The following is a 15,776-nucleotide window of genomic DNA, read 5'->3' as shown; positions in this document are numbered from 1 at the left end:
GATCAACTGTGACTAGACTCGACTCAGGAAGATCAGCTGTGACCTGACTAGACTCATGACGATCAACTGTGACTAGATTCGACCCAGGACGATCAACTGTGACTAGACTCGACTCAGGACGATCAACTGTGACTAGACTAGACTCATAATAATGAACCGTGACTAGACTAGACTCATAATAATGAAGTCGCCGCCATTTTGTGAGCATGCTCTAGTGTGGCCGCCATTACATGAGTGAGTGCGGGGTCGCGTTCCTCTACGATACCCACAGTGAACGCTGAATCAACCGTCAACAAAGCATAGTCCATACACTGACTTAAAGATGAACGTGGACCCTCGTGAATGAGTTTGGATTTTAACGGTTGATTAATGTCTTCATAGAAAAAGTCTATCAAAACACAGTCCGGCAGATCTGAATAATGAGGGATTGCTAAATATTCTTGAATATAGCCCTCCAGCGATCGTGTGCCCTGTCTAAGGGTTAACAATATTCTTCCTGTATCCATACCTGTCCAATGTCCATCCGAGAAGCTGCTGGATCCTTGTGTGGCCGAGTATTCTGTTACGGGGCTGACAAGACATGAGACATGCGGATCCATGTGCAAGCTTTATTAAAGCAGAGAGGTCAGAAACACAGGCAGGGTCGAACAATGGCAAACAGGAATATGGCGGGCAAGACACAAGAATAATCCTAGGGCTAGCGAAGGTCAACAAACGGCGAACAGAATCAAAAGGGCAAGACTAAAGGGATAAATCCAGGAAAACAGGCAAAGATCAGAAACCGAGAAAACAGACTAGACTAGGCTAGGCTAGGCTAGGAAGCTAACGAGGGCTCTGTAGAGTAGCTATCAAAACGATACACGCTAAACAATACTCGGCAGTTAGAAGGAGTGAGATGGAGTGTTAAATAGTGAGTGCATGATATGAAACAGCTGTGTGCAATCAGTGCTGTGTGCAATCAGTGCAATGAATGATGGGATATGTATTCCGGGGTGATATGCAACAGTGTGTAGTGTGAGAGTCAATGAAAATGGAAAGGGTGACCTCTGATGGCTAGCAGACGGAAGTTCATGGACCGGATACGTAACATAATGCTTCATTTGCTTATTTAAACATAACATTTCAGAAAACTTGTAATACGAAACAATTGAAATTTACATAAATTTCTTCACCTCATATTTAATTTATTCCAAGTACTTTACTGACATTATTGTCTCTTTGGTAAAAAAAAAAAAAAAGGAGAAAATTAATCTCCTAATAAAGTCATCATTAATTGATCAAAAATACAGAAAAGAACAGTAATCTTGCAAAATGTTATTACAATATAAAATAATGGTTTCTATTTTAATATCCTTTAAAATATAATTTATTTCTGTGATGCAAAGCTGAATTTCCATCAGCTATAACTCCAGTCTAAAGTGTCACATGATCCTTCAGAAATCATTCTAATATGCTCATTTATTATTAGAATTATCAATGTTGGCAACAGTTCTGCTGCCAAATGTTTTTTTGGAAACTGCGATATCTTAGAAAAGATTTCTATTTTAAATAAATGCTCTTCTTTTTAACTTTTTATTCATCAAAGAATCCTGAAAACAAGTATCACAGGTTCCAAAAAAATATTTGGCAGCACAACAGTTTCCAGCACTGATAATAAATTAGCATATTAGAAAGATTTCTGAAGGATCATGTGACACTGAAGACTGGAGTAATGATGCTGAAAATTCAGCTTTGCATCACAGGAATAAATTAGGTTTTAATGTATATAAAAATAGAAAAACTTATATACATAAAAGTTGCAAAAATAAATGATGAAGGAATGGTAAAGAAAGAAAGAATGAAAGAAATCGAAATTAAAAAGACTTTAATGTGACTTTCATGTAACAAAAAAGATAAAAATACAATTTAATAACACCCTGGTGTCCCTGAACAAACACCTTAATGTAGTTGTTCTGTTGTCCTGTAGCATGAGGAACAATGTTGTTTGCTGTCAGCCTTAATGCATGTGTTTGGACGCATTCCACAGGACATGATGCCTCTGCAGAGCATCTACACACAGGTGCTGGAACATGATCTGAAAAGCAGCACATCAGCCAAACAAACGGCTGAACTCATTCAACAGCGCTGCTACCAGGTGCTCCATCCATCTGAACAATGTTTACAAGAAATACAAGAAATCTGAAACATAATATGTAACTTGCGGACTATCTATCCCACAGGCTCTCTCGGCCAAGAAGAATGAAATCGACAAGTGGCGACGGGAATTCAAAGAGCAGTGGTCAAAAGAACAGAAGAGGATGGTCAGTTCATACTGCTGAGTTTGATGTGTATTTGTTGTGGTCAGCTTTTGCAGTAATGTGACTGATAATGTTATATGCATCAGAATGATGCTGTGTCTGCGCTGAAGAGAGCAAGACAGCAATACCTGCAGCGCTGTGAGGAGCTGGAGAAGGCCAAAGCCATGACGGCCAAAGCTGAAGAGGACACGGGGGGTTACAAGACCCTGGATAGGAGGAGGAAGTCCAGAGATGACGCCCAAGCTAAGGTCATCTCGAGTATATGGCTCGTTCTATCATTTCACATCAACACAAAAGTACAAACACAATAGGCTTTCTCGATAAAATTATTGTCTCGGTTTATATATTTCATCGGTATAACATATCTGCTAGTTGCCAAGCTTAAAGGGATAGTTTACCCAAAAATTAAAATTCTGCCATCATTTACTCGCCCTCAACTTGTTCCAACCCTGTATGAGTTTTTACTTCTGTTGAATACAAAAGAAGATATTTTGAAGAACGTTGGTAACCAAAATTGTGCTGGTCCCCACTGACATCCATAGTATGGAAAAAACTATTATAGAAGTCAATGGGGACCAGAAAATGTTTGGCTGCTCACGTTCTTCAAATTTCGTGTTCAGCAGCAGATAGAAACTCATACAGGTTCTGAACAACTTGAGGGTGAGTAAATGATGGCAGAATTTTCATTTTTTTGGGTGAACTCTCCCTTTAATCATGAAACACCATCTTGATATTACAAGGAAAAGGATGTTTAACCTGGTCAACTGTTAAAGATAAACTGTATGCCACTACACACTCTGATTAAGTGCAAGTAGCACATATATTTAAAGGCCATTTTGTCTGTTCCATCATATGTACAGTGATCTTTTTAAACAAATTAAAAAAATTATAAATAATAATACATTTTTTGCAGATATCCATATATTTTAGTTTATGGGGGTTGTTCGGTTAGTAACATAGTTGACAGAAATTTTGCGGACATAAGAAAAATAATTTTATTTTTCGGAAGTACTTAGTTTTAAAAAATAAATTTAAAGTAGATAATGTTGACTTTAACTTTTTTAAAATTCTTTATTTTGAACTTGAGACCCACTCGCTTCAAAAACTGCAATTTAAGTGACATCAAGACAATTTCAAGCAAACATACTGTGCACAAAATATTTATGTGAGATTATAATATGCCTTAATGAATAAAAATGATACTTCTGAAGAAAATTGTTAGAAAAAATATTATTCTAATCAATGTATTTGAAATGTAACCTAATCATTTCAGTGAGACTATTTAGGATTATTTATTAACATATAAATATGTGTTATGCCAATTATCATTTCTTCACTATGATATTCATCACTGTGCTTTGCTACTGTGCAGGTTACAGAGACTGAGATACTGTACAGGCAGTGTGTGTGTGAAGCAAACAACCATCAGAAAGAGCTGGAGAAGGTGAAACGCAAAATCATCGTCCACATTCGCAAGCTCATCTGTCAAGGAGACACTGTGCTAAAAGAGGTTGGTTCACTTTTAGAGGCACCTTAATAAGACAAGTAACCATCAATATACAAGACTGCCTTATCTAGAGGCCGAAATATTATAGGGAGTGGGCTCTTTTGGTTTACACTCAGAATACCCTAGCAACCACGAAAACACTGTAGCAACTGCATTGTGAACAACTTTTGTACAGGAAAGTTTGCATTATTTACATTCATCCATGGATTCTTGATTAAAGTCGTCTGTCTTATTCCTCTGTCAGGCAACGGTGAACATGTTTTATTACCAGCGGCAGCAGACTGAGCAGGTTCCTCTGGGCTACCAGAACTTAGAGCTGACCTGCAGGCCCTGTGAACCAGGTGAACCCTACCTGCAATACATCCTGGGAAAGCACCTGGCCGAACCGCCTCTCCAGAACTTCACATTTCAGGAGTTCATGCCTCAAAACAAGAGGTGAGGACACACAAGACTAACTTAGAAGTTGCAGGAAGTCAGTAGAATTTTTTTTTTAAGCAACTAATGCTTACATTAAGAAAAGACGAGTTAAATTAATCAAAATGGACTGTAAATAAACAGAAACAGAAGATTCCATTTGAAATGTTGTTCTTCTTTTGAACGTTCTCTTCGTCAAAAATTGCAATATTTTCCACAAAAGTATTAAGTAGCACAACTCCTTTAGATACTGATAATAAGAAATGTGTCTTGAGCATTAAATCAGCATATTAGCATGATTTCTGAAGGATCGTGTGACACTGAAGACTGGAGTAATGATGCTGAAAATTCAGCTTTGCATCACAGGAATAAATTACATTTTAAAATATATTTAATTAGAAAACAGTTATTTTAAATTGTAATAATATTTCACAATGACACAGTTTTTACTGTATTTTTATTCAAATAATGAAAAACTCTTACTGTCCACAAACTTTTGAATAGTGTGTGTGTGTGTGTGTGTGTGTGTGTATATAGCAAAATTAGTATATGATACTATGTAGTAATATAGTATAATTGAAGGCAAGAGTTTGAGAAATCAAAAAATATTCCTGCGTAAATTCCAAGGTACTTAAATTTTTTCATCGTAGATGTCCAAAAAACGCGTTTTATTTAAGTCCTATCTAACTTATTCTTATCACACAGCTAGTAGTATGCATTAACATGGAAACATACACTTGTTTTTCTGTTTGCGTTTTGTCTTTTCGTTCTTTTTGAGATTTGCTAGGTTTTTCATTGTAACAGATATCAGCTTCATGTTCTTCAGCTGCATGAATCAGTTGCTAAAGCCCACTGAAGCTTATTGTGCACAGAACTGGATTGCCTGTAATCTCAGTCGACTAAAGCTCACTTCAAATGCAACCACATCATTTGAGTTGGATTTTGGTATATCCATTAAACAGCTGTTTATCCCTTTAATTTCACAGATCCTCACCAACAGGTCGACGTAAACAAAGCGCTGCTCCAAGTTACCAACACGATTCATATGCGCTACCAGAGGAACTGAAACACAGCAGCAGTTTAGCAGATGGACGTATGTCTCCTCTCACGCATTTTCTTACATGTAACTCATCCAGATGAATTGCACTTGAACATTTTTATGTGATTTGTTGATGTACAGGACGTCCCGGCCACAGTGACAGAGACAGCACCGGAGGAAGTCTTGAATCACTGTCCAGTCCAGGTAGGGAAAACCTGTTATGAACTTCTGAAGTAACCGTCCCATCTGTACATAGATTAGTAATATGTCTCCTCTCTGAAGCTCACGGGAACCGTAAGCTTCCCAAGGCCTCCTCCACGGGAACCATGTCTTCAGATGATCTTGATGAGAAAGACACTCTGCAAGAAGCAGGTGTGAGACACTTTTCATCACTTACACTTTCTGCATTTTTACGGCTGACAGTGCAGTTGTTGACTCTTCTTCATGTGTGTGCAGAGAGCGAAGAGGGTTTGTCTGATAGCAATGGAATGACATCCAAACCCCGATATGCGTCACGTGCCGCACTGACCCACAGACTGAAAAAAATGAAGAGCAAGATGGTCAAGTGTAAGCAATGTGACAATTACATCCTGGTCAACGGGATCGAGTGCGAAGAGGTGAGTGTCAGAGAAGCGTGCGTAGCTTTTTGGTTAGAGATCTAAGCAGTGAATTGAAGGCAGTACACTTTAACCATATTTCAAAGACAGTGGTCCCTTTTTAACAATCTGTTGACAATAAGTAATGTTGCACCTACATGTCTACTAACTCTCATCAGAGTATTAGTAGACTGTTTGCTTAATATCTGCTAACTCTTTATTGTCATGGTCTCCCAACAGACATTCTACTGACTATAAGTAACTTTGCAAGTACATGTCAACTTATTCTAACCCTAACCCTACCAGTCTACTAATACTCTACTAATACTCTAATGAGAGTTAGTAGACATGTAGGTGCAGCATTACTTTTAGTCAACAGAATATGTTAAAGGGACCATCAAAATAAAGTAAAACCGACAATAGATGTAATTGTGAATTTACATATAAAGATGTACCTAAATCCTACTTAACTGGGTAGAAAAAAAATACTCTTAAGTTTAACTAATTGCATGTAACAAAAATGATAGTTTACAATATACATTAAAAATAAAAAATATGATTTGATTTAATTGTAAATAACATACAGTTAAGTCTGAAACCATTAGATTCAGTTTGCACTTAAGTATATTAAAGTATTTTTTTAAAGAATGCTAAAATCTTCCTTTTTTAGAAATGAAACTACAGTACAATATAGATTGGAATATAGATAGATTGTAAGTCATTGATTACTATTATAAAATACAATATATTTGGAGTTCATTGCTATATACTCATATATATATATATATATATATATATATATATATATATATATATATATATATATATATATATATATATACACACAAAAATATTTGTTTTTCAAAGTGTATGATTGCTAAACAATGTTTTTTTTATTATGGGTAGATTAGGCAAAAAATTTTTTATTATATTTGAAACTGAATATGAAATCTTGAAGTTTCTACAGAATCAAATCAAATAATATCAGAACTAATGGTAGGTCTGTTGTGAAAGGTTTATACTTTATCCTTAAAACTTGTTTTACTGTGGAGAAAATAAAGGTGATATCCTGTTGGACTGTAATCTTTATAATACTGCCAGAAAGGTTTTTATTCAGAATCACGTTTAAATGAAATATTTTGTAATGTATCACAATTTTAGATTTTTTTGTCTTACGCCAAGTTAAAATGTTTTATATGTGAGCCTGGACCACAAAACCAGTCTTAAGCTGCTGGGGTATATTTGTTGCAATAGCCAAAAATACATTGTATGGGTCAAAATTATAAATTTTTCTTTTATGACAAAAATCATTAGGATATTAAGTAAAGATCATGTTCCATGAAGATATTTTGTAAATTTCCTACTGTAAATATATTAAAACTTAATTTTTTATTAGTAATATGCATTGCTAAGAGCTTCATTTGGACAACTTTAAAGGCGATTTTCTCAATATTTAGATTTTTTTGCACCCTCAGATTCCAGATTTTCAAATAGTTGTATCTCGACCAAATATTGTCCTATCCTAACAAACCATACATCAATGGAAAGCTTATTTATTCAGCTTTCAGATTATGTATAAATCTCAATTTCGAAAAATTGACCCTTATGACTGGTTTTGTGGTCCAGGGTCACATATACTAATTTTAAATTCTATGGATTATGATGCTGACCTTTTGTTTGCCATGTAAAAATCCTTGATGCTAACATGGCGTTAAAAAATTAATAAACAAACATACTTTTTTTTTTTGGTGAACCCGAATATTGTGCTATATTGTTAAGAGATGTAACCTCAGTTTACTTCTGGTGATGTACTGTAAGTAGCTGGATATGACTGACTAGTTAATAAAAGAAAAGAGCCATTCCTTATCTCACTGTGCACTGGTCAGAACATGGCAGACTGACAGCTGCTCTTCTCTTGCCAGTGTGGCCTTGCAGTCCACAGGAAGTGCCTGGAGGTGTGCCAGATGGAGTGTGAGCACAGGAGAGGTTTCATCTTTGGGATGGAGATCTCCCTTCTGCCCAGAGAGAGCCAAGACTCTGTGCCCTTCGTTGTCCTGCGCTGTACTGAAGAGATTGAGAGCAGGGCTCTCGGAGTCCAGGTAGGAACTCAGTACATGGATATTATAATGTTGTGAAGAGATGATGGTGCTTGATAAAGTCGCAATGAAATGGAAGTACCAACAGATATTTTCTTCCGTATTGTTATGCACACAATTGTATTGTATTGATATGTATCAGATTATCGAAAAAGATCTGATTGTAAATGTAGGACAGGACTTGGATCTGTGCATTGGTTTTTGATTAAATGTTGAGATATGGCCGTAGCAGGGGCGGGTTTAAGAGGTCTAAATGATTGGAGAAGTCCTGCATATGTCACCTGGGAGTCATTTTCACCAGAAGGTCCAGTTATGACATTCTGATTAAAGATCATGAGGTCAAATAAAAATAATAATAATAATAATAATATCACATTAAGATCTATAGGATGCATTTCGGCTGAATTTTCGGCAACTTCGGAACTTTAGGCAACTAGTGATTTTTAATTTGACTATATTTGCTGCAGATATGGAGGGCACTTCTAATCATGTGACTTGTTGTGGAGGGATGAGCTGTTACTTTAAGGAATTATATTTACAGTTTTCACTTTGCAAATGATAAAACAGGCTACAAATACCATAGACTTGCACTGAAGACCCCCGAGCCAAATCTACAGACCAGAATATCATAGAGAACATACACAACTACAACTACAATGCATAGATTTTTACCCCGATTTGCAGTCTAGATGAGTCAATGCTAGTTGCCGAAAGTCAGAGTCAGTCTGCAGGTTTTGGTTAGTTGGAGTTGACAGATTTCACAGAAAATCACATTGTTTCTGATGGACACACACTCTTTGATTTTTTTTGGTTCATACTATGATTTAGTCCAATGAAGGATATCAAACATGTTTGATATTTTGTGCAGATTTTCCAACAACTTGTTTTTTTATTTGTCATGCGTCTCCTGTGACATGTTTGTCGTGGTCGGAAAGACTTGGTGATCCTTGGTCATTTAGCTTATGATTCCCAGTTTTTCTCTGTAACCATTCACAAAGTCACCTAGTGCTTTAAAATCTGTAATGATTTTAAAAGTTGTGTAGTGTGCAGAGCAGTTGAAGGCCTCTCAGAAGAATATCTAAGTAACTACATCATACACACTAGCACCATACCAGCAAATGTTGCGTGGGCAAAGACCACTCAAACTTTAAGAAAATGAAATAACCTAATTGTCATCGATCTCTTGTTCTTTTCTCTATATCTAGGGAGTTTACAGAATCAGTGGATCCAAACCTCGCATTCTGAAGTTATGTCAGGCCTTTGAAATCCAGAAAGACCAAGTTGACCTTGGTGACCTCTCACCGCATGACATAACCTCCGTACTCAAGCATTTCTTCAAAGAGGTAAAACACACACACACACACACATTAAAAAAAACGTAAAATTGAAGTAAAGTAAGTCAAGTAATCATTAGCGCTGTTAGACTGCAGAGCAGCCTGAATTTTAACTTTCAAAACTTACTGTTATATCAACAACAAACAGAGGGGTATGTAATGCAGTGCAGCTGAGCAGCATGAAGAATTTCACATGTTGGGGGGGACAATTTGGCCATTTCTATTTTGGGGCCTTGGGGGGTTGATTGTATCCCTCAGTGTCTATTGTGGATACGACCCTGCTTAAAACATATAACGTAACACCCAGTCTTCCTCTTTCACAGCTTCCAGAGCCTTTACTCACCTTTGACCTTTACAACAACTTCATCAATGTGGGTAAGGAGATTCAGAGGCTTAGTGAAAAGGACCATGTTGCCGAGACTGCTGGGATTGTGGAGAGTATTGTGGTCAAACTCAGAGAGCTCATCGGACGACTGCCTTTGTGTAACTACAACGCAGTGCAGCACATGATAGCCCACTTGACCAGGTACCATACTGTGTGAAATCACATTACAGTGTTTTCTAAAATTGCACTAAAATTAGCAAAATACTTAATGTGTGTCTCAAATCAGCTCATTCTTCTGAACACTAGCAAAGATTGTCACCCAGCAAACTTTGTCAGTCATAAAACAATGACCTAAAGAGCACTTAAACACTAATTATAAAATGCTTTCTTCAGTAAAATTTCTCCTCTCTTAGAATCCACTGCAGTATATGTTACATGGTCCATGTTTACATTACAGTGCAACATCATTCCTAAGTTTCCACTGCAGTATAGATGGTAATGAAATGGAAAGACTTTCACCTGTTTAGGTGTTCAGCTCAGAGTTATTGTCGTTATCTAAAATGGAAACCATTAAAAAAAAAAAAAAAAAGCTTTGGCTAGTTGCCAAAGCAACATTTCTCATTTTTGTTTAGTTTACCTAAAATAACTAAAACTAAAACCAAAATAAAAATTAATAAACACTATATAGACATTAAAAAAAATGACAAAAACACAGCAAAATAACTAAAAGTTTAACTAAAATTAAAATGAAAACATAAAATTTACAAATAAAAACTAATTCAAAATATGAATAAAAATTATAATAGTATCTCAATTATACTAAAATAACACTAGTTCAGCTACTTGTAATTGCTTTGACAGTATTTCATTTTTTAGATTTAGAATATTTTTCAATATGGTATTACTCATAGCACATTTTTGTACTACAGTATGTTAGGTCAAAAAGAGTATGCAAACATGTTCAAATTGGCCCGTAAGTACCTATAGTGAGAAAATAATTAATGTCATTTATTAGTCGTTACTGAATGCCAAATGTAGTGCCAAAGCCATCGAAAATGATCCACAGTTTTGCCCACGAAAAATGTAATTGTGCTCACTGTGTGACCTAGGTTTTGGAAAAAAACTTTAAAGTTGTCATTCATCTAAATAATAGAGTTTGCTACTAATCCATCACTTTCTTCTCTTCAGGGTTGCAGAACATTTTGAAGACAACAAGATGTCTCCAGGAAACCTGGGCATTGTGTTTGGCCCCACTCTCCTGCGGCCCCTAGTGTCAGGAGACGTGTCGATGATCGCTCTACTGGAAACCAGCTATCAGGCTCTTCTCGTGGAGTTCATGATCTCACACTATGACCACGTATTTGGTCCCGCAACAAGATCCAGCACGCCTCCTCCACCGCCTCCCACGGCCCCCCTCCCAGACACCCCTCCCAGAGCCTCATGTCCCTTGTCTCCTGTCAGCAGTTCCTCTCAGGACCCTGAAGCCTCAGCCAGGGAACGTCCACACTCACTGGAGGTAGGCAATAAGAACTCGACATCACACAATCAGCAGCTCCACACCAAATCAAATAAACACAGGCCGTGCTTTAAGCTGTCTGTTGTCATGACGATGCTAAAAGCTCACCTCAGGTGGACGTGCTCATGCAGGCGACAGAGTTCATCTTGATCTGCTTGAGCCTCTCTTGCACCGCTTGGCCCTTAATTGTCCCGCCGTGCCTGTGGAAAGGCCTGGAGGGATTAAACGCTTGTTCTGTGAAGATTACTTTTGCTTGCATGTGTGCTTGTGCTTATGTTAGAGCCTTACCCCTGTTGCACTCTGCTTTAGCTCCTCACCGAGTTGTTTACTACAGGAAATCCTGGAGGATGCTAATAGTTATGCTATTAGACTAGTCTCCTCTATCTGGAGCAGTTTAACCATATAAGAATTTCTCATTAGCAAGAACCAAAACAAAAGTTCAGAAGGTCCAAGTTTTCCACACGTTAGGATTGTTTAGTAGTTAGCTGCAAATAGTCTCTCACAAATACCATAGAACTGAACCAGCATATTTAAAATTGCCAACACTGATCGGCAGATATATAATAGTATAATAAATTGGTAACACTTTACAATAAGGTTCGTTAGTTAACACTAGTTAACTATTTTAGTTAACATGAACTAAGCAAGAACAATACTTCTACAGCATTTATTAATCTTAGTTAATGTCAATTCCAGCATTTACTAATGCATTATTAAAATCAATAGTTGTGCTTGTTAAGTAAGGGATAATGTACATCCAGCCGGTTGTTATCTCAGAATAAACCCCGACATGGTGATTCGCGTCAGGGTCTTGTATCAGCCTGAAGGGGTTTATTCTGAGATAACAACTGGCTAGATGTACATTATCCCGCTTATTACACGGCTAAAAATATTTGTTTTTACCATATATGTTAAAATTAATGCTGAAGTCTTCCGTTGTAACACGCGGTGGTTAAGTGTTTTCAGTCACAAGATGGCACCAGACAGACAGTCAACGATAGCGGAGTGACTCGTTAAGCATATAAGTAGTACCGGTCAAGATAACTCGTAGTACCCGGATGAGCAGTGTGTTATTCAAATTGGCGGTTGTTATCTGGGAATAACATAACATATCTAGGATGGCGCGATTGACCAATCAGAATCAAGTATTCCACAGAGCCGTGTAATAACATTAGTTAATGCACAGTGAATTAACATGAACTAACAATGAACAACTGTGTTTTCATTGACTAACATTAACAAAGATTAATAAATACTGTAATAAATGTATTGTTCATTGTTGTACATTATCCCGCTTATTACACGGCTAAAAATATTTGTTTTTACCATATATGTTAAAATTAATGCTGAAGTCTTCCGTTGTAACACGCGGTGGTTAAGTGTTTTCAGTCACAAGATGGCACCAGACAGACAGTCAACGATAGCGGAGTGACTCGTTAAGCATATAAGTAGTACCGGTCAAGATAACTCGTAGTACCCGGATGAGCAGTGTGTTATTCAAATTGGCGGTTGTTATCTGGGAATAACATAACATATCTAGGATGGCGCGATTGACCAATCAGAATCAAGTATTCCACAGAGCCGTGTAATAACATTAGTTAATGCACAGTGAATTAACATGAACTAACAATGAACAACTGTGTTTTCATTGACTAACATTAACAAAGATTAATAAATACTGTAATAAATGTATTGTTCATTGTTTGTTCATGTTAGTTAATACATTAACTAATGGAACCTTATTGTAAAATGTTACCAATAAATTTTATTGCTATAAAACTGGCATAAACAAGTACAATACTATAAAAAAACAACCTGAAAAGTCTCTTATCTTCACCAAATCGGCATTTATTTGATTAAAAATACAGTAAAAACAGTCAAATTTTAAATATTACAGTTTAAAATTACTGTTCTCTATTATGTTTAAAAATATAATTTATTCTTGTGACGCAAAGCTGAATTTTCAGCATCATTACTCCAGTCTTCAGTGTCACATGATCTTTCAGAAATCACTCTAATATGCTGATTTACTGCTCAAGAAACATTTCTTATTATTATCAGTGTTGAAAACAGTTGTGCTGCTTAATATTTTTGTGGAAACCATGATTTATTTGTTAAATTCTTTGATTCTTCAATGAATAGAAAACTCAAAAGAACAGCATTTATTTGAAATAGAAATCTTTTGTAACATTATACGTCTCTTTACAGTCACTTTTGATGAATTAAATACATCCTTTCTGAATAAAAGTGACTTTAAAAAGATCTTACTGACCCCAAAGTTTTAAACGATAATGTATGTAACAAGTTTACATTATAAATCTTAATTGAAATTCACTGACACTTTATTTACAAAATAATACTAAAATATTATAATATAGCAATTTAAAAATCAAAATGATCCTTCTGCCTTATTGGCTCTCAAGTCAACTTATATTCAGAATTTTTATCATTTTAACAGAATCGCACTATCAAGAGAGATTCAAGTGAGGGTTATATTTCTGACAAGTCATCATCCAATGAAGCAATGGACCAGCTGAGCCCAGAAGCCAATGAGAGAGCAGGTAGGCGGGCTTTAAAAGACATTGACCTTCAATATCAGCTTGCTGCTTGCGCAAACTATTTGCTCTGTGTTTTTGTGCCATTGCCAGTAATTTTCTTCCTGTTGTCATTTCCTGTTGTCATAAGCAAAGCTATTTCAGTCAAACGTTTGACTACTATAAGATGCTCAAATAAATGCTTTTTGTCTAAATGTGCGAAGAGATTAAAGACATTTCTCAAACATTTCTCTTGCTTATAATCTTTAATTAGAAAAGAGAAACTAATCAAATGTAAACTTTTGTTCTATGATACTGTTGTTAATGTCTGGTTTTGTTCTGTATCTCTTCTAGTCCTGGCTATGAGGGTGACAGCATCTCCTCAGGTGCATTTGGAGCAGGCTACAGAAAGTCACTTACAAACTCAGTCGAGGGCTCACTTCAGCAGGCAGCCAGTGAAGTACCACAGACAGGGTTCAGCAGGAGCGCAATTATGCAAAGCAGGCTCTCAGTCATGGGACGAGGATAATTCTGGGAGCAGGGAAGGAGTTGTTTCAAGAAGCACAGACAGCAGTCGCAGCTCCTCTCCTGAGCCCCAGACCCCAATGAAAACTCACTGCCTACTAGATGAGACCCCCATCCCGCAGAATAAGACTGCATACACCTCTGAGACTGCACCTCATGCAGGGGTAAAAAGAACTGTATCGGATGAGGGGGTTAAAGCAGTAGCTTCTTCGTTCAAAGAACATGTGGGACAAATGGGAAAACGAAATTCCAACCAATCAAACAACACCCTGGGGGGGAGAGAGCGCCTGATCCGATCCTTGAGGAGACGTCCGACGGAGGAGAAAACGACCCAAAAAGTTCTGTCCGGACTGAAGCTAAAACGCAGTGATTCAGGGAAGGGCGAGCTGCTCCATTTTGTTTGACAGTGATTGAAACTGAACTAAAATGTTTACTTAATTTCTGGGGTTCCTTAAATTCACTGAAATGCATCCCATTTCGGGCTTTAAAGTATTTTTAGTATGAACTGCACATTTGTAGTTTTCCTGCTTTGTGGCACATGACGTAAGCCTATGGTACAGATGGTAGTTTACATTCTCACTAGAAATTTGGCACAAAATTGACCTGTGTATATTTGAGATGCATAGACAGCCTGTCTTGTATAGATGTTTGATGCTAAATCATGACTCCTTTGGGATATGCAATATATGGAAACAAAACAAAAAACTGGCTACTTGCTGTTTTCAGATTCTTTCAAACCACACTATTTTTAGTGTATTTACATCCTTAACCAATGTCTGTTTCCAGCATTTTTATATTTTATAAATCTCAATAATAATAATACTAATAATAATAGGCTAATTCATGTTTAGTCAGATTTGGTCTACTCTGTAATAACTTTAGAACGCCACTAAAATGATCAATTAAATCATGTTTAACAGATCTTTAGTTTTAAAGTTGGAAATTAGTTAGCCTAGTAGTTAAAATTTTCATAAATTCAAGTTCAATGAATTCAAGTTCTTGCATATCGCCTCAGTGAAATAGTGAAATTCGCCTCAACAGTCTTTATTTAATTCGTTTAAACTGTCACCGTCCCACCTGTGGGACGTTTGGCGCTCTATTTTTTGTTGTCTTTTGTCTCTATCAAATCTTTTAGTAATCATCATAAATCATACATCATTTGAAAGCTTAGAAGCCCAAGATTCATCCTGTGAAAACCATTTCGAAATCAGACATTGCCTTACCATGGAAATGGAACTTTAAAATCTTTTGGCGGTCTCCTCCCCCTTAGTGGGCAGTGTCATATTACAAAATGAATTACGGTCTTTTAAAATCAAAACTTTTTATAATCTTGACAAAAAACATATCATTGGAAAGGTCTGAGTCTCAGGATTCCATATTTGGTGGTTACTGACAGAGAAATCTAGACATTTGTGACAGAAAAATGCATTAAAAAAAATTCAATGGAGTTTGGATGGCACCCGGTGGCTGTTTGTGGTATAACACCCTAAATAAAATCTCACAGGAACCTCAATTTGTTTCATATCAACTTCAAATTTGGAACATAACTTATTTAGACATAAAGCTATAATTTTATACCAATTTTAGAGTAAA

At 36.5% G+C, this 15,776-nt stretch overlaps 1 protein-coding gene across 2 annotated transcripts in view; it reads left to right on the top strand.

Annotated features, from left to right (window-relative positions):
• The window catches only part of LOC107567247 (GEM-interacting protein), a 29,772-nt gene extending 14,884 nt beyond the window's left edge, over positions 1-14,888 (top strand). For both annotated transcript variants that reach the window (XM_016252891.1, XM_016252890.1), the window contains 15 exons: positions 2,027-2,134; positions 2,220-2,300; positions 2,384-2,545; positions 3,670-3,807; positions 4,049-4,239; positions 5,205-5,311; positions 5,399-5,461; positions 5,540-5,629; positions 5,714-5,874; positions 7,776-7,952; positions 9,155-9,292; positions 9,607-9,809; positions 10,797-11,124; positions 13,583-13,685; positions 14,013-14,888. In XM_016252891.1, the coding sequence (XP_016108377.1) occupies positions 2,027-2,134; positions 2,220-2,300; positions 2,384-2,545; positions 3,670-3,807; positions 4,049-4,239; positions 5,205-5,311; positions 5,399-5,461; positions 5,540-5,629; positions 5,714-5,874; positions 7,776-7,952; positions 9,155-9,292; positions 9,607-9,809; positions 10,797-11,124; positions 13,583-13,685; positions 14,013-14,587 (2,625 nt within the window). In that variant the 3' untranslated portion in view covers positions 14,588-14,888. The remainder of the gene's footprint in view (positions 1-2,026; positions 2,135-2,219; positions 2,301-2,383; positions 2,546-3,669; positions 3,808-4,048; positions 4,240-5,204; positions 5,312-5,398; positions 5,462-5,539; positions 5,630-5,713; positions 5,875-7,775; positions 7,953-9,154; positions 9,293-9,606; positions 9,810-10,796; positions 11,125-13,582; positions 13,686-14,012) is intronic.
• Positions 14,889-15,776: the final 888 nt, after the last annotated feature.

Source organism: Sinocyclocheilus grahami, unplaced genomic scaffold (genome assembly GCF_001515645.1).
Source record: "Sinocyclocheilus grahami isolate Dianchi unplaced genomic scaffold, SAMN03320097.WGS_v1.1 scaffold1136.1, whole genome shotgun sequence".
Lineage (NCBI taxonomy): Eukaryota > Metazoa > Chordata > Actinopteri > Cypriniformes > Cyprinidae > Sinocyclocheilus > Sinocyclocheilus grahami.
The sequence above is the reverse complement of the archived record's forward strand: the minus strand, read 5'-3'. Positions and strand labels throughout refer to the sequence as shown.